The sequence below is a fragment of the Gossypium raimondii genome, chromosome 8, assembly GCF_025698545.1.
Source record: "Gossypium raimondii isolate GPD5lz chromosome 8, ASM2569854v1, whole genome shotgun sequence".
Lineage (NCBI taxonomy): Eukaryota > Viridiplantae > Streptophyta > Magnoliopsida > Malvales > Malvaceae > Gossypium > Gossypium raimondii.
In genome coordinates, this window is record NC_068572.1 from 6,821,702 (window position 1) to 6,842,465 (window position 20,764).

Here is a 20,764-nt window from a genome sequence, read left to right on the forward strand (position 1 = left end):
TAGTACACTCAAGGTGTACAATTATAATCCGTCAATTCATATTCAAGAGTGCTTATTAGAGCACATAATCAAAAAGCACTCTCTCGAGCCATATAACGGGAAGCTCATGTGAGCCATGTAACAGGAAGCATATCCGGGCTGTATAATGGGAAGCTCATAAGAGCCTAAATAAGGAAGCTCATAAAGAGCCTTTAACGGGAAGCTCTGAAGATCCATTAATCAGAAGCTCCGGATAACCATATATCGAGAAGTTCAAGCGAGCCATATCGAGAAGCTCCGGAAAGCCATATAACAGGATGTTCACAAAGAGTTGCGGTATGTCCGCAACACATGCAGGATTACTACTGATCATATAACAAAACGCTTACAAAAAGCTTCGGTATGTCCGCAACACATGCAGGATCACTACCGATCAGGATGCTCGCAGGAACCACATAACAGGAAGCTCGAGAGGGCTTATAACGGGATGCTCGTAAGAGCTATAGTGTGTCTGCAACATATGCAGGACTACAACAAATCGGGAATCTTGTATCCATCAAATTTTCATTTATTCGAACGGGATTTAACATTTATCAAACACTGTCGGATATGTGATCAATTTCATGTATTCATAGAATTTATACAATTCAAAAATACACATTCAATTCAAACATATAAATATACTCAATTTAATTACACGAACTTACCTCGACAAATGTTTGTGTATGTAAAATCTACTAATCCGACACTTTCTCTTTTCCTCGTTCTAATTCTGAATTTGCTCTATCCGGATCTATACGAGTAAATTTAACATCAATTTAATACAATTTATACTCAATTCAGTCCAATTCACATCTTAGGCAAAATTACCATTTTGCCCATTTACCTTTAATTAATGACAATTTCATCCCTCGGCTCAAAAAATAAAATTCATGCAATTTAATCTGTATTCCAAGCCTAGTCAAATTTTACATATAACATTTGGAGCCCATTTATTTCATAGAATTTAGAATTTTTCCATGGATTTCACATCTTTTCAATTTAGTCCCTAAATCTTTAATTTCATAAAAATTCACTTTACAAAAGTTGTTTATCTATCAACAACCTTTCATTTTATACCATAAAACTTTATAATTCATCTATGTTCATCCATGGAAAATCCCTAGTACCTAGATAACTTTAAAAATTAATCCCCGAGATAGCTAGATTATGCTATTACGATATCGGAAACATAAAAATTATTAAAAACGGGGAAAGAATACTTACCTAATCAAGCAAAATAATTTGGCTTGATCTTAGGTTTCCATGGCTAGTGTTTCCATACTTTTAATTTGGGAAAGATGATATAAATGATTGTATTTTCATTATTTTATCATTTATCATCATTTATTATTTTACTTTCCAATTTAGTCCTTTTCTTTATTTTATTTTCCATGGATGAATCATCATCCTTAATCACCAAGCATTTTTAATGGTCTATTTACCATATAAGGACCTCCAATTTAAAGTTCTATAGTTATTTAATCCCTTTAGCTATTAGAACTCAACTTTTCACTTTGTGCAATTTGGTCCTTTATCAAATTAAACATGTAATTGGTAAATTTTCTTTACTGAAATTTTCATATGACATTATTATCGTACTGTAGACCATAAAATAATATTAAAAATTTTCTTTTTAGACTCGGATTTGTGGTCCCGAAACCACTATTCTAATTCTATCGAAAATAAGTCGTTAAATTTTTATTCGAATTTTTATACTTATTAATTATTGTAAGTTATTTAGTAATTTTATGTCAATAAGAAAGTTTAGTTTAAAACTACTTCTTGTTTTAGTTAATTAGAATTCTAGTATACTTAAGAATTTTATTTAGATTTATTTAGCTAGACTATATAAAGACCTTTACATTGTACACAATTCAATCAATTCATTATTATTCAACAACTTCTATTTTGAGTTAATAAATTCTTTTTGAGCTTTTATTTTCAAGAATTTTTCTTGAGTTTTCTTTTAGAAGAGTTTTAACAATCTTTTCAAATTGTGGAAATCATTTTCAAACTTTTTCTTGCCAAGTTTTTTTTCTTGGAGGGGAAACTAGAGTCGCTTAAAGGGGGTTTTGGATTCTTCTTGTTTCCAAGACTCTTTAGGATTTCTTTTATCTGACTTGGATTTGTTTGGGTTTTAGGTTGTGTTAACATTCAAGTTTCTTTTCGAACGTCTAGAGCCCTAAGTCAAATCTGCGACTTAGACAAATTTTATGATCCTGTTCCATTCATCCGTATCAATTTTATGATCCTGTTCCATTCATCCGTATCACTTGCTAGTTAGGGTTTTCGACATGCATAGTTGCTCCAGCTTCAACCATAATGCAGCGGTGGTCTTCTCCTTCAACATGTTCTGTAGAATTTCATTCGACAAATGAAGATGTAATTGTGATAGGGCCTTTCGATCCTCACGTTGCTTTTCTTCAAGTGACAAGGTCGAATGCATCTTATCTAACCTAGCAAGACATCGTCCAAATCCATCTACGTAATAACTGGCTATATCTTTACCTACCGTAACATGAATTTGGTATTGCTATCTAACAGCGGAATATCATACTTCAATTTCACCATTACCATGATTGAGACAAGCAACCTGAACGCTCTAATACCATACATCGGTAATGGTAGTAGATGTAACACCCTTAACCCTTATCTGTCGTCAGAATAGGGTTATGGAATATTACCAAAATAAATAGATTAAATACAAACATTTCATATTATTATTTAACATTCATGTCGTATATTATTCATAAAATCCCTTATGAGAGTCCTCGAGGCTCAAATTTCACTTTAGAATCGAATCGGGACTAAATTAGAAACTCAAAGAATTTTTTACGAAATTTTAAAATTTTTCTAAGGTGTAGGGGACACATGCCTGTGTGGTCAGGCCGTGTGGCTCACAAGGCCAAGTGACACACTCGTGTCTTAGGCTGTGTGGTATTTAAAGTAGGGCACACGGTCGTGTCTCCAGCCCATGTAACTTTATGACTTGTAATACATTTAAGTGCAGGGGTCACACGACCATGCCACACGCCCGTGCGATCAATTCTGAGCATTCTGTTTTAAAATTTTAAGATACAGGGGACACACAGCCAGAACACACGCCCATGTGCTAGGCCATGTGTCGCACACGGCTGAGACACACACTCGTGTCTCTGCCCGTGTGGACAAAATAAGGTCATTTCCAAGCCTTATTCTTCATCCAATTTCACCTTCCACCTATGTAAACATTTAAACACATTCAAAAGCCAATTCAAGGCATTTAAACCTAGCCAAATTCAAGTCTTATGCATGACATATTAATACCTATGATCAAATGTCCAACTGACCAAAATAGCAAAATACTTATAAACATGTTTTACCAAATACACTATCATAAACTAATATCCAATATATTTATATGATTTTCCTCATTCACTCTTTTAAACATGCTCATCAAGTATATTAAGACTATTTACATATCAAAACATATCATTTAACAGCCATTCCAATGGCCAATTTCAACCAACATTAAATTGCCATCAATGGTAACATTTAACTTATACATGTCATTATTACCAAAATTAGTTTACTATTTATATACATACCAAAAAGTCCAGGGGATAGTGTGATGTAGCTCCGACCAGCTTCCAACCTTTACGAGCCTCCGAGTACTATAAAACAGAGGAAATAAGACAGAGTAAGCACTTAATGCTTAGTAAGTTCATATAATGGGAAATTAACTTACCACTCATTTACTTATATAATAAACATGCATAATACATCCAAAGCAATTTGGTAATTAGCCTAACACATATAACCTCAACAAACATATTAGTCATGTATTTCATGTGAATAACAAGAACAAGGATGAGCTCATCAGGTATCGAGTTTCCAAGTATTTCATGCATATACAAATAATAGTTTCATTTTGATTTCACATGTTCTTATGTCAGAATTTCACCCGTTGAATCATTTGAAATCTCAATAGATACTTGGGTAGTACACCTGAAGTGTACAATACTATAAATCCGTCAATTCATATCCGAGAGTGCTTTTATAAGCACTTAAACAGAAAGCTCTCTCTCAAGCACTATAACGGGAAGCTCATTGAGCTTTGTAACGGGAAGCTTATCCGAGTAATATAACGAGAAGCTCACAAAGAGCCTATAACGGGTAGCTCTAAAGAGCAATTAACAAGTAACTCCGAAAAGCAATTAACGAGAAGAACTTGATAACCATATAACGAGAAGTTCAAGTGAGCACTAACAGGAAGCTCACAAAGAGCCTTTAATTGGAAAGCTCATGATGAGCCATATAACGGGAAGCTCATAAGAGCTGCGGTGTGCCCACAACACATGTAGGGTCACAACCAACCGGGATGCTCCGAAGAGCATTTAACAGGAAGCTCGCAAGAACACTATAATGGGAAGCTTGAGAGGGCTTGTAACGGGATGCTCTTTCGAGCTACAGTACGTCCGCAACATATGCAGGAACACTACCATTTCGGGAAACAGAACCCTGTATCCATCGAATTTCATTATCCAAACTAGACTTATTTATTTATCAGGGATTTTCAGTTATGAGATCAATTACATACACATATATGACATTTACACAATTTACAAATTCAACACTCAATATAATCATATAAATATACACAATTAAGTTACACGAACTTACCTTGACAATTGTTCGTGACTTGTAAACTACTAATCCGATATTTTTTCTTTTCCACGATCTAACTCCGTTTTTGATCTATCTGGATCTATACGAGTAAATTTAACATCAATTTAATACAATTCACATTCAATTCAATCCAAGTCACATCTTAGGCAAAATTATCATTTTGCCCCTATACTTTTAATTAATGACGATTTCATCCCTAGACTCGGAAAATGAAATTCATGCAATTTAAATCCTTATCCCAAGCCTGATATTTTCATATATATCAATAGAAGCCCATGAATTCCATGAAATTTTAGAATTTTCCATGAATTCAATAACTTTTCAATTTAATCCCTAAATCATGATTTCATCCAAAATCCTTTAATAAATACCTTTAAATATCCATCAACATCTCAATTTCATCATATAATAACTAAAATCATATAAAATTATCAATGGTATCTCGCCAAAATTTTCAATACAATAAAAACTAATGAAATGGTTAGTTGGATCTAATTGTAAAAGTCCCAAAACATAAAAATTTCAAGGAAAGAGCAAGAATTAAACTTACATGAAGAAAATATTGAAAACCCAGATTAAACCCTCTTCAATGGCTATTTTAGAACTGAAAAATGATGATGAAAATGTCTAGAATTTCAATTTCCCTTTTATTTCACTTAAATTTGGCAAAATTTTCACTTTTGCCCTTATTTCACATCAATTCCTTGATTTTTCTATGCTTATGACGCCTCAGCCATCCCATGTGGGTCCAATTGCCCTTTTAGTCCTCCTTTATTTACTATTTAGGCTATTTAATCACTATTTCTTTAATTAGTAAGTTTTGTACCTTTTTCAATTTAGTCATTTTTAATTAATTAACTACCAAAACGTTAAAATTTTCTAAAGAAAATTTAATACTACCTTAATGACACCCCGTAAATATTTATAAAAATATTTATGGCTCGATTTATAGGATCAAGATCTCGATTCCTCTTTTCTAAATCACTTAACCTAATAAAGCCTTATAAAACACAAATTACTAATTCAAAAATCTTTTAAAAACCACATTTGGCTCGTAAATATTAAATAATAAAAATTTACGAGCTTATTTGCTTGATTTGGTGGTCTCGAACCACTGTTTCTGACATCACTAAAAATCGGGTTGTTACAGTAGAAATGATCGCAAAGGAATAAAAACGAAAATAAGAACAGAGATTTTACGTGAAAAACCCTTATCAGGAAAAAAACCGTAGGTAGAGGAGGAGAAATTCATTAATGTTGGAAAAACAACAATATAAGAGGTTTGGGGCTATACACAGTTTTTAAAAGGGTTAAACAACCCGTCTAATAGAATATATAGTCCTATATAGATTCAACTTGTGCGGCAAGGTCCCCATATTGCCTCTCTATTTTATTTCTTTAACAAGTGAGTTGCACCTCGAACTTTTCAAGTTAGATCAAATGGGATTCGGGTCATACAAGTTTAACATATTCAAGCAAATTGACTTCCCTATTTTGATAAGATTGTGTCAGTTCGGATAGGGTAACTTGGTAATATATCTAAAGATTGAAGACTTATTCTAGACTTATTGAAGATATTCACCAAGCTTATTATACTATTTTGATGGGAAGATCGATTGTAATTGATCTAGTATGTTAGCAAATTGATAATAGTTTAAATACTTGAGATTTGTATAAATTTTTTGTAGAGAGTTTTAGCATTTATTCGTTCAATAAGCAACTTGTAATTGGGAGTGTAGTGAGTGTGAAAACAAGTGAGTTACTTGGTTTTCAAGAGGGAACCTGGAGGAGAACGATCTAGATCTTAGGTACAAAAATGAGGCTGCTAATCTGGCGAGTGTTAGAACTTGTAATCACTTGTTGTGCGAGGTGTTAAGATAGTGGATTGTCTCTCTAGGCAAGACCCCATAGGTGTAGGGAAACCGAATTGCTTAAACATATCATTATGATCATCTTTGTTCTTTAATAGTCCCTGAAGCAGTTGGCACTGCTCAATTTTCCTGCCAATATTGTTCTCAATCTTCACATTTTTAGTTACTTTTGCAGTACTTTTTTTTAGTAGATAAGTCCCATTAGTGTTATTCTAGTTTGTTACCTTACTAATTTATACATTGTAATGTCGTTTCGACTAATGAAATTGTTTTCTCTTTAAAAAAATCCAAAAGAAATAGTAATACAAATAAGTTTATTTTTAAAATTACATTAGAAATAAAATATAATCATTAGATTAAATTTTTTATACCTTGAAGCTACTTTAAATTTTTTACATAATTAAAATATATTTAAATGTAAATATATTATATATTTTATAAAAATTAAAAATAAGTTACAAACATATAAAAAAATTAGTTAAAAAATCAATCATATATTAAAATACATTAATACCAAAATACATATAAAGATATAAAAACATAGAATGAGAGATTGTAGGAGATAAGGTTCATGGAAGGCATTGAGTCCAGTAATTCATATGTGACCCAAATTGTTCACTCATCTAGTCTGTGGCCGTGACGGTGAAACGAAAGACCCTCACCCTACCCAACCACTCAATAGATGCTGGAATTATACCAAAAAAACCCATCATACGACAACACATGACTTGACCGGCTCTGGCTCAGCAACTCAAATCCTCCTCCGCACACCCATCACCAATTCCAATTTATGCATGCCCATCACTTATTAAAATCTAAATTCGAATTAAAAATTAAAAATTATAAACGTTTTGTAATAGATAAATTTAAATATTTTAATCCAAATTCACATCTTTTAATCAAATAATAAATATTTAGAATATCTATAATAATTTTAAAATCCTAATACAAAGACATCATGGGAGAGCGTGTAAAAGTTTGGGATATAACCATGTTTTTAGCAAGTACTATTGTCGCAATCTTAATGAGACCTTGCTAGCCGCTTTATGCATCACTGCATTACATTTTTGTATTTATGCAGGTTATCTTGTTTTGGACTCATCCATGTGATCATCAGTGCTCACCAAAATAGATAAAAACAAAACTTAATGCAGCAGAGAAAGCAACGTATCATTGTTGGATGGAATGACCGAAAAAGGAAAGAAGAAGGAAAGTTGGCAACAAATTTGTGTAATTATAAAAGATGAGCATGTGCCCATTAGCACGGCACATGATGACACATGTAGTAGCACAGTCCAAGTTGTGGTTCCTCTAATCACACCAATATTCGGCCTCATTTCTCCTTATGTTTTGCCTCTACAACCGATTTTACCAAATTCTATAATTTTTTAGTTGAAAAAGGAGTTAAGCACTTTTGGAACTTTGGATACCAATTCCATTATTTTATCTAATTTGCCTTTGAATTCTGTCTAACTAGCAAGGGAAGGTCAATGTTTGGTATATCTCACGCTTTGACTTTAAACTAATAGTTTTTAACTTTCATTTAAAATTACTCTATACGTTGTAACTTTTTATATGCATATAATATAGTTTTTATTTTTCAGTTTAGGAGGGCCCACATCATATTGTTTCATATTTCGCTACTTTTAGGCAAGATATATACTAAACGTATATTGTAGGTGTTTTACATGATAATTTCTTTTAATAAGTCTTAATTCAATTGGCATTGTATGGGTTTAAATGTATTTAAACAAGTTTTCTCTAGTTTAAGAATTGTGAAGGGTTACGGATAGAAATAGATACTTTATAATAAAAGTACAATTTTTTAGCTTAATATAAATTTGTCCCTAAACTTTACTCATTTTCTTAAATAGGTGCCTAAACTTTTTTAATCAAGTTGAGTACCTAAATTTTTCTTTACATTGGTATGTGCTCCAATGACCAATCGACATATGGCAAAATAAAAATATAAAAATTGAAATTATTTTTTGATTTTATATTTTATATTAATATTAATATCAATTAAAAACAATATTAACGGAGAATTAATGGGGTATTAATGTGGGAAAAATTAGTTTAGATACTCAAATTGACCAAAAAGGTTTAGATGCTTATTTGGGAAAACAGGTATAGTTTAGGGGTAACTTTATATTAAGCTTTTTGGTTGTGACCCGAGATGAAGGATAGAGAGAAGAGATAAAATGAAAATGAAAAAAAATTGTGTTTATATTTTTGTAAAATTTCCATTTGTTTAAAATATTATAATATTACTATGAATTTTACGATTTAATTTATTTTAGGTATATGGCAAAATAATTTATGTTTTCAAAAAATTAATTAAAACTTTCATTTAATGCTTTTCCTAATTTGTTATGGTGATTTTTAATTATTTTCAAAAGAATATTTGTAATCCTTAATTTTGATTAAAATTATTGAAATAATTTTTCATAGTAATTAAATTAAAAAAACTATTAACTAATTATTTTCACTTAATTTTTATGTGATCTCCTATTATTTGAACGTAATCCTAAATTATTATATTATAAAAATTTAGCATGTAACAACATTTGAAACCACGCACTTATTTCTTCAGCTTGTTAGCATTTAGTATATATTTAATATAATTAAATTTATATAAATTCTAGTATATAAAGAAAAATCCACGTCATCTTGGCCATTTTTGAATTTAACAATGATTTGTAAATTAATGTTTGACAATAATATAAACAGACGTTCTCAGAATCAGTTATCTGTTTAAAACTAAACTACTAGCTTTTTATAGTCAAAGCACAGAGGAATTTGCTGCGTTTCGGCCGGTGATGGTCAAAATTTTAAATTGCAATAAGCTGCTTTTCACATACAAAAATATAGGTGGTCTAATACCAAAACGACTGAAAAATATGTTTGTATTTGTACCTAATTCCATCATCCATTACCACTACTGCCCTTTATTCATGCATGTGCAACTCCCATGTATTAACCATTAACTGCTCTAACTAACATGAAATTATTGGGCTTTCCAACAAGTTTAGGGTTTTGTCTGAATTTATAGAAAATTATAATCCACATGCATACCTCTTGACTTTGAGTCTGACTTCAGCACTCATCAGCATTCTCTAATTATAGGACCTAATTGCATTGATTGCAATTGGACATGCAATTTCATTAATTCTCCAAATTGAACAGCAACTTCCAAGTTTCCCTATAAATATATGGTCACTTGATGACAAATTAAAGCATATTCAATTCATTAGCTCCTTTTTTTTAAGTACCCATCTAAAAGTGAAGTTACATGATGTTCCTAAAAACTCTTTGTCTCCCACTTGTGATTACATTCCTTTCTTTGTCCTCCTATTGCTTTGGCCTTGGCAGGTACAGAGAGGAGGACCCATTTCACGTTGATTTTCGTCGAGGCCGTGCTTATCACCTCCCGACATCGTATCGCCATCCGTATTTTCGCACCTTCGGTGTTCGCGGTCAGCCAAACTATCATAATTCCTACTATAAAAACGAAATCCAGTCGAGGCTTGACAGAGCAAGTGGTGCAGCGACTCCGAAGGTAGTCAATGTAGATGATTTCGGAGCTAAAGCTAATGGAAGAGACGATTCTCAGGTAGGTATTACCCCATGTTTATAACAGAAATGATTATTTATGCTTATTCTGCCTGTGATGATCAAATTTTTTTCTTTGACATAGGCATTTAAGAAAGCTTGGAACTATGCTTGTTCTTCATCTCAAGGAGCTATTATGGTGGTCCCCAAGAAGAAGATTTATCGTCTTAAGCCAATTAACTTCTCAGGACCCTGCAAATCTCCTCTTCTATTGAAGGTGAGTTTTTTTTTTTTTTTTTGCATGCCTCATGCATGGTTATGTCACAATTTTCCCTGTAATATTCAACATGATAGATCTATGGAACACTCGAAGCCACTGAGGATCACTCGGATTACCAAGATAATGGAAGACGATGGCTTTACTTTGATAATGTTGAAAATTTACGAGTCGAAGGTGGAGGCATCATCGATGGTAATGGCAAAACATGGTGGGAAAAGTCCTGCAAAGTCAACAAAGCCCTCGTAAGCCATTTTCTCATCATTTTCCATCAATCAGTTAATATTTCAATATCAACAACTAATTATTTTGCTTCTTCTTCTTCTTCTATTTCTGTATTTCCATCATCAAAAATTGCAGCCTTGCAAGGAAGCTCCAACTGTAAGCTTTTCTATTTCTGCACTTCTTTGTATATGGCGTATACGTACGTGTGTATTGATATATATATATTGACCTACATGCAGGCTGTAACCTTCAATGAATGCACTAACCTGAGAGTATCAAGTCTTCGTATAAAAGATGCACAACAAATGCACGTTATATTTCAAAAATGTGTGAATGTAAAAGCATTTAACCTTTTGGTGACGGCACCTGGGAACAGTCCCAACACTGATGGCATTCATGTGACTGGAACCCAGAATATTTACATTAACAACTGTGTCATCGGGACAGGTATATATATACCATGCATACACAATCGGGTATCGAAATTGGTATATATGCTGATAAAAATCATGTTTATGTTTTGAAAATGAAGGCGATGATTGCATCTCAATAGTGAGCGGCTCCAAGAATGTACGTGCCACCGGTATAACTTGCGGACCAGGCCATGGAATCAGGTCTCTAATTCACCACTAAATTTTCAGGAAAATATAAAGTGAAATTCCTAATGATTTTGTATTTTTGCAGCATTGGGAGCTTGGGAGCCGGAAACTCTGCGGCATATGTGTCTAATGTAATGATTAATAAAGCAACACTTTCCGGAACCGACAACGGAGTTCGAATAAAGACTTGGCAGGTAATTACATGAGCGACTACATGTTAAGTCTAAAAACTTTACTAAAATAAAAATGGATTAAAGTTTTGGGTTACTGATGAGTATTATCCTATAATTGAGGCGCAATACTTGAGATGAGAAAACTCTTACCAACAAGAAGCAAAACTACTAAATTTAATTGAGAAAGAGTAGAAAAAATATGGAACTGAATGATTACAGCATGCCAACGACTTCAAACAAACAACCTCTAATGATTTCCACTTACTTCTTGACTTTTCTATACAATTTGTTGACCTAAATTTTCAACCGTCGACGAAGAAATCCTTTCATTCATTGCCTAATTCCAATGAAATTCTATAGGTTTTCCAAACACAAAGTGCTTAATTTGCTTTTCAAGGGAGGTCATTCATTCGTTGCATAGTATACTTTATATTATAACATCATCAACAATCCTCCTTGAATTAGTGTTAGGTTGAGTTAGAGTGTTAGTTGTTTGTTGATTATTCAATTCAATGTTTTTATAACTTCAATTAATATGATCGGAAATTCTTGTACAGGGAGGATCAGGATATGCCAAAAACATAAAATTTCAAAACATCGTGATGTACAACGTCAGTAACCCTATAATCATTGATCAAAATTATTGTGATCAAGAAAACCCATGTCGCAAACAGGTTAAAATTCCTTTACCTATCTATTCACTTAAACACAAATCCTTAAACGCCAAGGCATTAAATAAATTATATGTGTGCAGACATCAGCAGTACAAGTGAGCAATGTACTTTACCAAAACATCAGAGGAACAAGTGCCTCGAACGTGGCCATGAAGTTCGACTGCAGCCAGAGTGTTCCTTGCCGGCAGATCTATTTGCAAAATGTAGCTTTAAAGGCTGAAGAAACTGAACAAGCTTCATCTTCATGTGCTAATGTTATATTATCTTATCGAGGAGATGTTTCACCACCTTGCTCATCTCGATCCTAAATTAGGATAAAATTATCTATTGGTCTACTACATATAACATGTATAATGTTAAAATACTTTATCATAGTATAAATATTTCAGTGATTTTGTGTATGTTAAAATATTTGTTGCCAAACGCATCGAAAGTTAAAAAACACATTTTAGCAATTGAATTGTTTTTGTTTTAGCTTCACCAAGTATCTATATATTTATTATAAATAAAATAATTTTTTTGATAATTTTCTAATTGAATTACAACCCGAATAATGAGTGATACCAATATAGTAAAATATTTTATAAGTAATATAGATAAAATTACTATAAAATATGAGGGAAGAACAAACTAATAACTTAGCTAAAGCTCACTTTACCTAAACTTAATATTCTAGAAGATCCTCTAATTTCTAACTCTATACCTTATTTTTACCCCAAAAAATCAGAAGAATATGGAAAATTTTAGAAATGAGAATATATGGTACTAATTGTTAAATTATGATATGATATTATCATCCAAAAGTTGGAGAAGAGCCAAAGGAGAATACATAAAATGAATGCTTATAAGTCAACATAATTATACAAATCAACAGTGTCATATCTAAGGGGTTGGAAGGGCTCGATCCCCTAAAATGTAAAATTATATTTTGACCCTTTAAAAATATCATTTTGATTTAATCCTTTAAAATTATAAATATTTAGACTATTAAAATTACAATTTAATTTCGGCCCCTAAAAGTATTTTTCTGGCTTCGTCCTTAAAATAAAAAATTATTCATTTAGTTCCTTTAAAAATTTTAAAATTTTAAACTAGTAAAGGTAAAATTACACTTTGGCCTCCCTAAAATGATAAAATTTTGATTTATCCTTTAAAAATTATAAATATTTAGACTATAAAAATTACAATTTAATTCCGGCCCCTAAAACAATTTTTTGGCTTCGGCCCTAGCAAAAAAATTGGTGTTGTGTTTAAGATTTTTGTAAAGCTAGCACACATCGAATATTCAAATTCTATGAATTTAATTTGGGGTAAAAACTTCAAAACTGATATGTAACGTTTTAAGTGGATTTAATACCACATTAGTCACCGTTAAATCACATTATTTTATTAATAATAAAATTAATGTGTAAGGACTAAAATGTTAAGTTTTCAAATAAACAAATTAAAATCAACTTGATGATATGATAGAGATATTATTTTTCTTAAGCACAACTTGAAACGACATCGTAATGACTCATTCCCGCGGGGTCTTCCCAGTTCATGCAACAGTTACACTGGCACTGAGGCTGAGCCACCAAACCATTTTGATTTTCTCCGGCGGCGGTGAGAGCAAGAGTTTGCAGAAGAGAAGAGAAGAGAAAGAGTGAGAAGGCCATGAACGCCCCCGACCGTTACGAGAGATTCGTCGTCCCCGAGGGGACCAAAAAGTAGGCTCTTTATCCCTAAATCCTCTGTTTATCAAACTCACTGTTACATATTTGTTGGTTAAATTTTTAGGGTTTCTTACGAGAGAGACACCAAAATAATAAATGCGGCCACCTTCACAATCGAGAGAGAAGACCACACCATCGGCAACATCCTCCGAACGTACGCATCATACGATATTCGTCCCCTTTCAAACTTCGTCTCTTTTTGCTTATTTTTGCTGGATTAAGCTCCTAATTATTTGTCTTTTCCTCCCTTTATTGTTAACGGTGATAAACAATCAGGCAATTGCATGGAGATGAGAACGTTTTGTTTGCTGGCTACAAGCTTCCTCACCCTCTGCAGTACAAAATCCTTGTTAGGGTTAGTCTTTTTCTTTGTTGGATAGGGCTAAACGCTATTAATTTTTTGGATTTTATGGAATGCATTCCGGTGCCAGTTGTTTTCGGGTTTTAATCAAATTGATGCAATTTCGTAGATCCACACAACCAGTCAGTCTTCTCCAATGCAAGCATATAATCAGGCTATAAACGATCTGGATAAGGAACTTGATCATCTGAAGAGTGCATTTGAGGTGACATTTGTCTTTCTTCATAACTTACTAGTGCTACTGTCAGTTAAATTTCGTTTACATTGGGGAAATTGCTTTTGTATCCGACCGCAAGGTAGTTAATATAATCCAACTTAAGATTCCATGAAGAAATTCAAGTACTTATACCACTACTTCTCCAACCGATGATTTGTGATAACTATCATATCTCCGTTTAAAGAAGTACCTTTTTTCTTATTGCAGACTAGTCATCAGTTTGCCTATATAACTCATAAAATTGGTTGCTTCACTTCTTCACTTGTCCAATTAGAATGATCTGCTTAGGGTGCACTTTCATGAACCTGTGACAAATTAGGATTATAATTCTCTGTGTGTGTGTGTGTGTGTGTCTCACACACAAACACACAACAGAAGCTTTCACATATGACATAACTACCAACTTACTTAAAATTGAATATTTTATTGATATATTAATGTTAAAAATCATTCTCTATTTTGATAGTTCTGGTGAGTTTTGTGCTTGTATTGATCTTCATCCTTATGCTTTTTATATTTCACTTTGTAGGTTGAGGTAGAAAAGCATTCAAGGGACTTCTAATGTGTGTTTGAGGCGCTCAGTTAACCAGGGGTTTTGTGTTATGACTTTGAAAGGAAAAACAACCAAATAACTTTGAGACATCTGCAATGCATGCTATTCAGGCTTTTGTAATGACACTATTTTGAAATCTGTCTCAAAGTTGTTCAAGAAACAATCCTTCTGCTTTCTCTATTATGTTTTCCTAACCAAGCTGACTGATTGATAAATGTTACTTATCTATGATATATTTGTGCATTTGCTAATGATATTTGATAGTTAAATGGTTCTGTATTTCATACTAGCTGTGCATTTGTCTTGTTTTTTACACATATTTGCTTAATGGTTCTGTACTTTTGGAATGATAAGAGTTTGTAAAGCTGGGTTCTGGAATGTCCTTTGAAGTAAGTAGCATTTCTACAAGCTACATATATACATATATTAGCATACGTATATGCATGTGTATATATATATATCATCCTACATGCTACATTTATCTGGTTTGGATTTTGATATCCCAAGTTTTAAACCTACCTTGCTAGGATTGGTGTTTACATAATGGAGAACTCATCACTAAGGCCATCCAGTTGCCCTTTAATATTGTGCAGTTGGATAATCAAAATGGAGGTACCAGATGCGGAATTAGACCCTGAAAGTACGTCCCCAACAGGACCCAATTCTGGACATTGTTGCCAATCATTAAGTCCCTGCGTCAATACTGTATTTACTCTTCCAGCCCGCCCTACAATGATAAGAGAATATTGTCCTTCTATTGACATAAGATTAGTGTAGGTCTCAGATGAATTTGCAAGATGCTTCTCCATATAAGCCACATTCCCCCCTGCTACATATTTCTCATAGAATTCAGCGAAGCACTCGTCATCAAGTTTCATCTCTTCTTCTTGCTCTGCCACACTTGCTCTGTTATTCACTCTCCGCGGTGCATGTTCTGAATTTTTGTCTACTAGGAATCTTATTACTGTTAGCTCTACTCCAGGATGCCACACTACACGACCAGCGTAGGCTAGAGCTTCTTGATCATCTTTGCCTCCGATAAAAATGACGGCCACTTTCGATACAGATGATGTTGACAATCTTTCAGTAAATCCAAACCCTCTGTCCACCAAGATTCCAATAGAACATGGGGCGTTTCTAAGCAGCTGTTAAACAACCAAAAAATATTGTTATTCTGAAAATTACAGGTACTTGAAATAATGGTTGACCTCTCTTGTTCTTATTACCTTACGATTCACATGTCTGAAACCAGGATGACCTTCATCCAGGGTACCGTCTGCTTTCACTCTCTTATGGAAGGGCAACAAAATAAGGGAAACCATCAAGTCTTCTGCTAAAACACTAATATCGTGTGGCATGCTATTGAATGTGGAAAGTACTAGCATTCGGCTAAGCATGATTCCACCATCCACATTTTCATTTGTGTGAGTTTGAAAAGCACGGGTGATTTCGTCTCTCATTTCTGTGACTGAGTTATCGGTTATTGTCATATTGTCTACTCCTTCACCAGGTACCAGCGTTGAAGCTATCTTTTCCGTCAGCTCAATCATGTCAGTGACATGAACAAAAAGTCCAGGCGCAGGTTTGCCTCGAGAGATCTCCATTAAGCTGATGCCAGATTCCAAATTATGAGTTCCATGCAGGCATAGCAAAATTCTAAGTTCGCTTGAAGGAGCAAGCCACCGGAGAGTCATCCGTTGAACTGGTACGCGTTTCCTTGCCCGTTCTATTATATGCTTCACAACAAACGGTGTGTGTATCACAGATAAGAATATCAGAATCACCATCGAGATACATGTTGTGACATCGATCTTTCCTTGCTGCAATTTAATTCATTTATATTTTAGCTTTACTCCGTTATTTTTATAGAATTATAATCACATTGGAAAGAGTAAACTAACCCTGAGTGCATCAACAGCGAAGTATACGTGAAAATGACCCTTGGCCGTCAAAAGTAATCCAACTGCTACCAATTCTGGCCTATGGTAACCTAACGTTAAGCCACAGATGAGTGTTCCACCCACTTTTCCGATTGTTGCGATCAGTATAAGACAGAAAAGCCTCACCCATGTTCCAATATTGCCTACTGCAAAACTTGAGATATCAACCCTCAGCCCCACCCAGAAGAAGAAAAGTGGGTAAAAAAGTGTGCTTAACAAGTTGTTGATTCTACTAATCGTCCATTTTGATATTCGCCCCTCCGATGGTAAAAAGAGCCCTCCCATAAACGCACTCAAACACGAGTTGTAACCCATCCATGGTGCCAAGGAGCATATAACAGTCATGAAGGCCATTGATAGGACAAGGTGGGAGCCCTTGAGGGGCTTTCCTTCAGGGTTTGACTGGTTGATCCAATTCATGAAAACCGGTGAAATCTTTGCTGCCAACAGTGTTTGAAGCATAAGTGCAGCCCCGATTAGGACTGAGGTCTTAATTCCTTCTCTAAAATTCTCAGTCTCTTGCAATGGAAAAAAGACAAATGACAGGACCACCGAAAACATGGTTATCATATCAGAGTGCACCCCTGCACCAATGCTAAGCTTCCCTATATCCGACTTGCCTACTTTGAGATAGGTCATGAGGCGGGTAAGTATGTGAGAGCCACTACCGGAGAGACTGATGGACAGGGACAAGGTGAAGGTTATAATGCTTGAATTTCTCAAATAATGCAGCCATGGAGTTATAGCGCACGCTGCAACAAACGTGGACACCGTTCCGGCATAGGCCACCATCGCATGTCGAGTCGGGGACTTAAAGATCACATAAGGGTCCATTTCTAGACCCAAAACGAAGGCATATGAAATCATGCCGAAGTCAACAATGTTTTCCAAAGTAATGCTGAATAGACTCGTGAAAGAATCACGTGCGTGTGGTAAGCTTGCAAGAATCAGCCCTATCTGCATGCATTAGAAACACAAACGTATAACTTAGCTTTAGTTATTATATATAATCACAAACCAATGCAATGAAATCAATTTCAGGACAACATGGGAATTAGATACATACGACAAGATCAGAAGTCATGTAAGGTTGGGAGACAGGCTTTAAAAGGTGGTGCACAACTCTGCTAAGAACATATGTTGCAATAAGAGCAACCATCTTCCCAGAAAAGCTTACACCGGCGGCATCAAATCTTAAAAAGCATGGATGGAAGGTGATGTTTGCGGATGTGGTTACCGGCGGCATCTTTGGCAATTAAGTTAAAGGTGTCTTGTTTTTTTTTTCTTTTTCCCTTATTTTCTTTTCTTGTTCGTGTTTCCAAATCCAAAATTTGATACAAATTATTTTTTAGCTACAAATCAATCTCTTCCTTTTTTGGGGGGTGGGATGTAAAATTTGTCACAATTTTCATTGTGCTGGTGAATCTTTAGCAGCAGGTGGAACGAGTGGATGCAAATTGTTGCAATATTATGAGGAGCAGAAATGAAGGAGCAAGTTGAGGAGATTGAAACATGTGAGTGGTGAATCTAGATTCCTATATATAATAATATATGAATCCAAGACAAATAGAAAATTATCAAAGACGTACCGTACGAATCCACTGGATCTTTTTGGAGTCCTTTTTATATACATATAGACCAGGGTATTCTCATCAATTTCTAGGATTTATTGTCTGATTGTCTCTGAATGTTTGAACAGTTCAACTAAGTCACATTTCAGCACGAATACAATATATCATACCCATAATAATAAATTTATACATATTTTGTTAATTTAAATTTTTTTACATTGATAATATAAAAGATTAATTATTTAGGTCGCTTTGTACAGTAAAAGATGGTGTCGTCTCAGACAATACCACCTATAAAAAATAATATTTTAATATAAATAAATAAAATAATAATATTTTATTTTCAAGAGGGTTGTGGACCCTCTTTTCTCATGTTTTATTTTTATTTTTATATTTTATAGTTTTAATAATTTTATTTTATTTAATAAAAAGCTAAGATGTTTTAATTTTATAATTTTATAAATCTTTTAATTATAAATTTTGAATATTTAAAATAATGACCAATTGATATTTTTATTTGTATAATTGATATAAAAAAACATTAGGGTTAACTAGTCACTCAAGTTTTATAATGAGTTACTATTTTGGTAACCAATTTTTTTGTTAATCCCATTATTCCCGTTAGGTAAATTTTCAATTCTAACTACTTCACCATTAAAATGTATTTGATCAGCAAAGCAGAATGTCGATGTTGCCTTTGTTTGATTGGTGTAATAATAAATTTAGCCCTAATATTTTACATATTCTATCAAGTTGATTCTATTTCTAAAAAAAATCAATATGTTTTGCCCTCAATCAGGAGCGAAGCTAGAAATTTTTTTTAGGGGTCGAATGAAATTGTAAATTTTAATATTCTATATCTTCATAATTTTTAAAGAATTAAATCAAATTTTTATAATTTTAGGGGGGCTAAAGTGTAATTTTATTTTTACTAATTTAAAATTTTAAAAAATTTAAAGGTCTAAATAGTAATTTTATATTTTAGGGGGCAGGGCCACTGCTAGTCCCCCTAGATTCGCTTATGCCTTCAATGTTTACACATTATCAACTTGATTATTATTTTAAATATTCAAAAATTTATAATTATAAAATATTAAAAATATAAAATTAGAAAAACAAAACAACTCAACCATTTTTATAAATATTAAAAATCTCAGAGACCAAAATAGTTTACCCTAATGTTATGTCAACTTTACTAAAAATTTATCAATTTACTCATTGTTTCAAATATTCAAAATTTTGTAATTATAAAATATTAAAAAATTATGAAACTAAAAGAATTATTAAATAAAATAAAATTATAAAAACTATAAAATATAAATATAAAACTAAAACATATAAAATTTTGTTTAAAAATATAAAATAAAATAATAACATGTGAAAAAGGAGTGTGGCCCAACCCTTTTGAAATTAAAATATTATTACTATTATTAAAATAGTGTTTTTTATAGGTGGTGTTGCGTTGGGAATACAGCTTTTACTGTTCAAAATGACTAAATTATTTGTTTTTCACCCTAGTTTTGTAATTATTTTTTCATATTATTAATGTAAAAACTTTCAATGTGGTAATTTTTTGTGCTAAATTTGACTATTAATTTTTTAAAAGAGTTCAATAACTATTTTTAATGGAAATATTGTCTAAAATATTAATTTTTAACAATGTTAGTGTGACAATTTGAATGACAATTCTTGTATACTTCATCTTGACATGACACTATTAATTTTACATGTCATGTTTCAAATTTATAGCATGACATGTATATTTACTTTAAATGAATTCATTGAATAATTTTATATACAATTAAAAATATATATTAGTTAATTATGAGTTTTTTTACAAGTGTTTTTACTTGCACAACACACCAACATTTTATTTATTTATTTATTTTTGGTAAATAATAAAACATTAGCCAAGGCTAAATTGTACTAGTGTTGATCTTCAACCATCAATATATGTATCGCATGATGGATATTGTCTTCTAGTAGACTTCTTATGTGTTCCGATGGATCTACATGCGTAATTAACTGCTCCATTTCGCCTCTAGCCTCTTTAGTAATACGACCAACCACCCTGTTACTATCCTTCAAAATCTGGTGGAATGTCATATCCCAAACTTTGAAGCACCACTCGTATACTTGACGAACTTCACTATACTTGCTACTCACAGTTAACCCATTTTGGATGACGACAATCAGTAAAATATTGTCACTTTCAATCTCCACTTGGCGGTATCCTTGTGCCCAAACAAATTTTAATCCCCCAAGCAGTGCTCGAGCTTCAACCTGAAAAATATCTGACAGTCCTATCTTCATCTCAAAGCCCCCTATCCAACCTCTATTTGGTCCT

At 33.0% G+C, this 20,764-nt stretch overlaps 3 protein-coding genes across 3 annotated transcripts; 2 read left to right on the forward strand and 1 right to left on the reverse strand.

Annotated features, from left to right (window-relative positions):
• Positions 1-9,814: 9,814 nt before the first annotated feature.
• LOC105793541 (polygalacturonase QRT2) lies at positions 9,815-12,484 on the forward strand. The gene is made up of 9 exons (XM_012622438.2): positions 9,815-10,173; positions 10,258-10,389; positions 10,467-10,634; positions 10,750-10,770; positions 10,854-11,061; positions 11,147-11,228; positions 11,299-11,407; positions 11,944-12,060; positions 12,141-12,484. The coding sequence occupies exons 1-9, from the start codon at positions 9,853-9,855 to the stop codon at positions 12,366-12,368; spliced, it is 1,386 nt and encodes a 461-aa protein (XP_012477892.1). The 5' UTR covers positions 9,815-9,852; the 3' UTR covers positions 12,369-12,484.
• Positions 12,485-13,572: 1,088 nt separating this feature from the next.
• On the forward strand, positions 13,573-15,190 carry LOC105790579 (DNA-directed RNA polymerases II, IV and V subunit 11). The gene is made up of 5 exons (XM_012618251.2): positions 13,573-13,769; positions 13,840-13,929; positions 14,052-14,130; positions 14,246-14,341; positions 14,883-15,190. Exons 1-5 carry the CDS (start codon positions 13,717-13,719, stop codon positions 14,913-14,915), a joined length of 351 nt encoding a protein of 116 aa, XP_012473705.1. The 5' UTR covers positions 13,573-13,716; the 3' UTR covers positions 14,916-15,190.
• A 55-nt stretch (positions 15,191-15,245) lies between these two features.
• LOC105790580 (cation/H(+) antiporter 28) lies at positions 15,246-18,092 on the reverse strand. Its single transcript, XM_012618252.2, has 4 exons — positions 17,913-18,092; positions 16,808-17,803; positions 16,133-16,726; positions 15,246-16,051 (listed from the first exon to the last, which is right to left on the reverse strand). Exons 1-4 carry the CDS (start codon positions 18,090-18,092, stop codon positions 15,443-15,445), a joined length of 2,379 nt encoding a protein of 792 aa, XP_012473706.1. The 3' UTR covers positions 15,246-15,442.
• Positions 18,093-20,764: the final 2,672 nt, after the last annotated feature.

Bases quoted from the DNA above. Each gene is read 5' to 3' on its own strand.
- LOC105793541 (XM_012622438.2), top strand. From the start codon at position 9,853: ATGATGTTCCTAAAAACTCTTTGTCTCCCACTTGTGATTACATTCCTT. The intron at 10,174-10,257 runs GTAGGTATTACC...TCTTTGACATAG, and splicing joins ATGGAAGAGACGATTCTCAG to GCATTTAAGAAAGCTTGGAA. The intron at 10,390-10,466 runs GTGAGTTTTTTT...TCAACATGATAG, and splicing joins AATCTCCTCTTCTATTGAAG to ATCTATGGAACACTCGAAGC.
- LOC105790579 (XM_012618251.2), top strand. From the start codon at position 13,717: ATGAACGCCCCCGACCGTTACGAGAGATTCGTCGTCCCCGAGGGGACC. The intron at 14,131-14,245 runs GTTAGTCTTTTT...GCAATTTCGTAG, and splicing joins AGTACAAAATCCTTGTTAGG to ATCCACACAACCAGTCAGTC. The intron at 14,342-14,882 runs GTGACATTTGTC...TTCACTTTGTAG, and splicing joins ATCTGAAGAGTGCATTTGAG to GTTGAGGTAGAAAAGCATTC.
- LOC105790580 (XM_012618252.2), bottom strand. From the start codon at position 18,092: ATGCCGCCGGTAACCACATCCGCAAACATCACCTTCCATCCATGCTTT. The intron at 16,727-16,807 runs GTTAGTTTACTC...ATTAAATTGCAG, and splicing joins TCGCTGTTGATGCACTCAGG to CAAGGAAAGATCGATGTCAC. The intron at 16,052-16,132 runs GTAATAAGAACA...GTTGTTTAACAG, and splicing joins TCAGACATGTGAATCGTAAG to CTGCTTAGAAACGCCCCATG.